We start from the raw sequence: 2,198 nt of genomic DNA, 5'->3' as shown, positions 1-2,198 counted from the left end.
AGGTCCTGAGAGCAAAATATCTTTATCATGCTGTTTTCATTGAAAACCCAACATTCCATTTTGAAAAGAAAAATAAAACTGATATATACATACACACACAAGTTTAAAAGAAAATCAGGGGTTTTTTCCAATGCTTACGTACCATTTTGACTATCAGAAATCCAATTCATAAAACAATTCACATAACACATAACACCTTGATACTCAGATAAATGTACGATTGATTAAAAATGCAGCACTTCTTTCCCAATACAAGTCGCGACATATTACCTCATATTGAAACAAATGTAAGGATTGGCAATCTGTTGTTAATCCTTTAAGCCGCAGTACTTATACCTTTACCGTCATGGTCCCTAAAGTCAAAGAACGAACTTTTTCATATTATCCTTAAATAGTGCAGTGACAAGCATAGAAAGAGACGCTTATTTTTCGAGTTTAATGCACCGACATACCCTACGGCTGAAAGTTATATTTTATAAAAGAGGCATCCCTTCTCATGCATTTTCGCCCGATCGTAGAGTTTTCCCGAGTCAATTTTTTTTAAATTGCGAATAAAAGCGAAAAGGGGGGGGGGGGGTTTCGTAGTTTTTGTCTGCCGATATTATTCTTCACAAGTTAACATTTGAATTACATAAAAAAGTAAATCTTTGTACGTGATAGGATACTTATAGCTATCTAACTGGCTCTAACCATGTTTGCGTAGTGGGCAGCTTTGAACGTAAATTTCTGTTCATCAGAAACTGTGCTGGTGATTTTCCAACTCCATCAATCGGTGTATTTCTGTATTCGAGAAGAGCAATATTTGGGTCGGTGTTGCTCTCTTCGGCCTTTTTGAGAAGTTGTTTCACTGTCTGAAAACATCGCTCAGACTGACCATTTGAACGTGGATAACGGGGGCTTGACGTCTTGTGTGTGAATTCCCATTCTGATGCAAAACTCTTAAACTCCTGACAGCTGAACTGCGGTCTATTGTCTGAAAACAGTTCTAAGGGTATGTCATTTCTTGCAAACACTGCCTTACATGCAGCAATGGTAGATCGGGCTCGCAGATCAGGAAGTGGTATGATGTCTGGGAATTTCGAGTAATAGTTCAACTAATAGCAAGTAGTCTTTGCCTTTAAAGTGAAAAATATCTGCTCCGACTTTGATCCACGGAGTAGTAGGTATCTCGTGCGGAATAAGAGGCTGTTTAGTGTTTGTTTTCCGAAACGAGTTTGCATACTCCACAGGACTGTATCAACTGCTTTATATCATAGTTCATGTTCGGCCAAAATATTATGTTTCTGGCTCTCTGTTTAATTTTCACTATTCCAAGGTGAGGTTCATGCAACCTGTTCAGCATTTGGCGTCGCAGCGATAGAGGAATCATAACGGACTGTCCTTTGTAAAGTAGTCCATTCAGCACGGTTATCTCATCTCGGTAGTTCCAGAACATCCTTACACAAGTTGAAACTTGTGAGCGCATCTCAAGCCATCCTACTCTAACAATGTCTGCTAGTGTCTGGAACTGTTCGTCTGCTTCTGTTGCGTCCTTTAGTTCTTGTAGCTTTTCCTCTGTCATAGAAAGTTCTTGTTCGATATAGTTCACATCTATGTTTTCATCTACTAGTGTCTCTTTGCACTCTTTCAAATAAGCTCTGCTTAAAGCATCAGATATGAACATTTCCTTTCCAGGAACGTACTTTAGCTGTACATCATAGCGCTGTAGGCGCATCAGCATTCTTTGTAGTCTTGGTGTAGCTTGGTACAATGGTTTGGGGTGAATTGCTCATAAAGGCTTGTGGTCTGTTTCTATGGTAACTGAACGGCCATAAATGTAATGGTGAAATTTTTCACATCTGTATATAACTGCCAGCATCTCGCGTTCTATTTGCGCGTACCTCTGTTGAGTTTCTGTGAGAGCTTGGGAGGCATAAGCTATGGGTTGTCCATTTTGTACCAATACAGCACCTAATCCTTTGCAGCTAGCGTCAACAGAAATCGAGACATCCTTCTCAAGATCATAAATCCTTAGTACTGGTGCTTGTGTCAGTACTTCTTTTAATTTTGTGAAACTGTCTATCTGTTCTCTGTCCCAGTGCCACGTGACATCATTCTTGGTCAATATCCTGAGTGGTTCTGATAGATCTGCAAGATTTGGTATAAACTTGGAGACATATTGCACAAGTCCAAGAAATCTGCGAACTCCTTGTATGTCT

At 39.6% G+C, this 2,198-nt stretch overlaps 1 protein-coding gene across 1 annotated transcript; it reads right to left on the bottom strand.

Annotated features, from left to right (window-relative positions):
• Positions 1-671: 671 nt before the first annotated feature.
• LOC133204582 (uncharacterized protein K02A2.6-like) lies at positions 672-1,720 on the bottom strand. The gene is made up of 2 exons (XM_061340335.1): positions 1,223-1,720; positions 672-1,094 (listed from the first exon to the last, which is right to left on the bottom strand). Exons 1-2 carry the CDS (start codon positions 1,718-1,720, stop codon positions 672-674), a joined length of 921 nt encoding a protein of 306 aa, XP_061196319.1.
• Between the last annotated feature and the right edge of the window lie 478 nt (positions 1,721-2,198).

The sequence above is a fragment of the Saccostrea echinata genome, unplaced genomic scaffold, assembly GCF_033153115.1.
Source record: "Saccostrea echinata isolate AGI-Se365-2 ecotype Australia unplaced genomic scaffold, CSIRO_AGI_Sech_v1 ptg000054l, whole genome shotgun sequence".
Classification (NCBI taxonomy): Eukaryota; Metazoa; Mollusca; class Bivalvia; order Ostreida; family Ostreidae; genus Saccostrea; species Saccostrea echinata.
The sequence above is the reverse complement of the archived record's forward strand: the minus strand, read 5'-3'. Positions and strand labels throughout refer to the sequence as shown.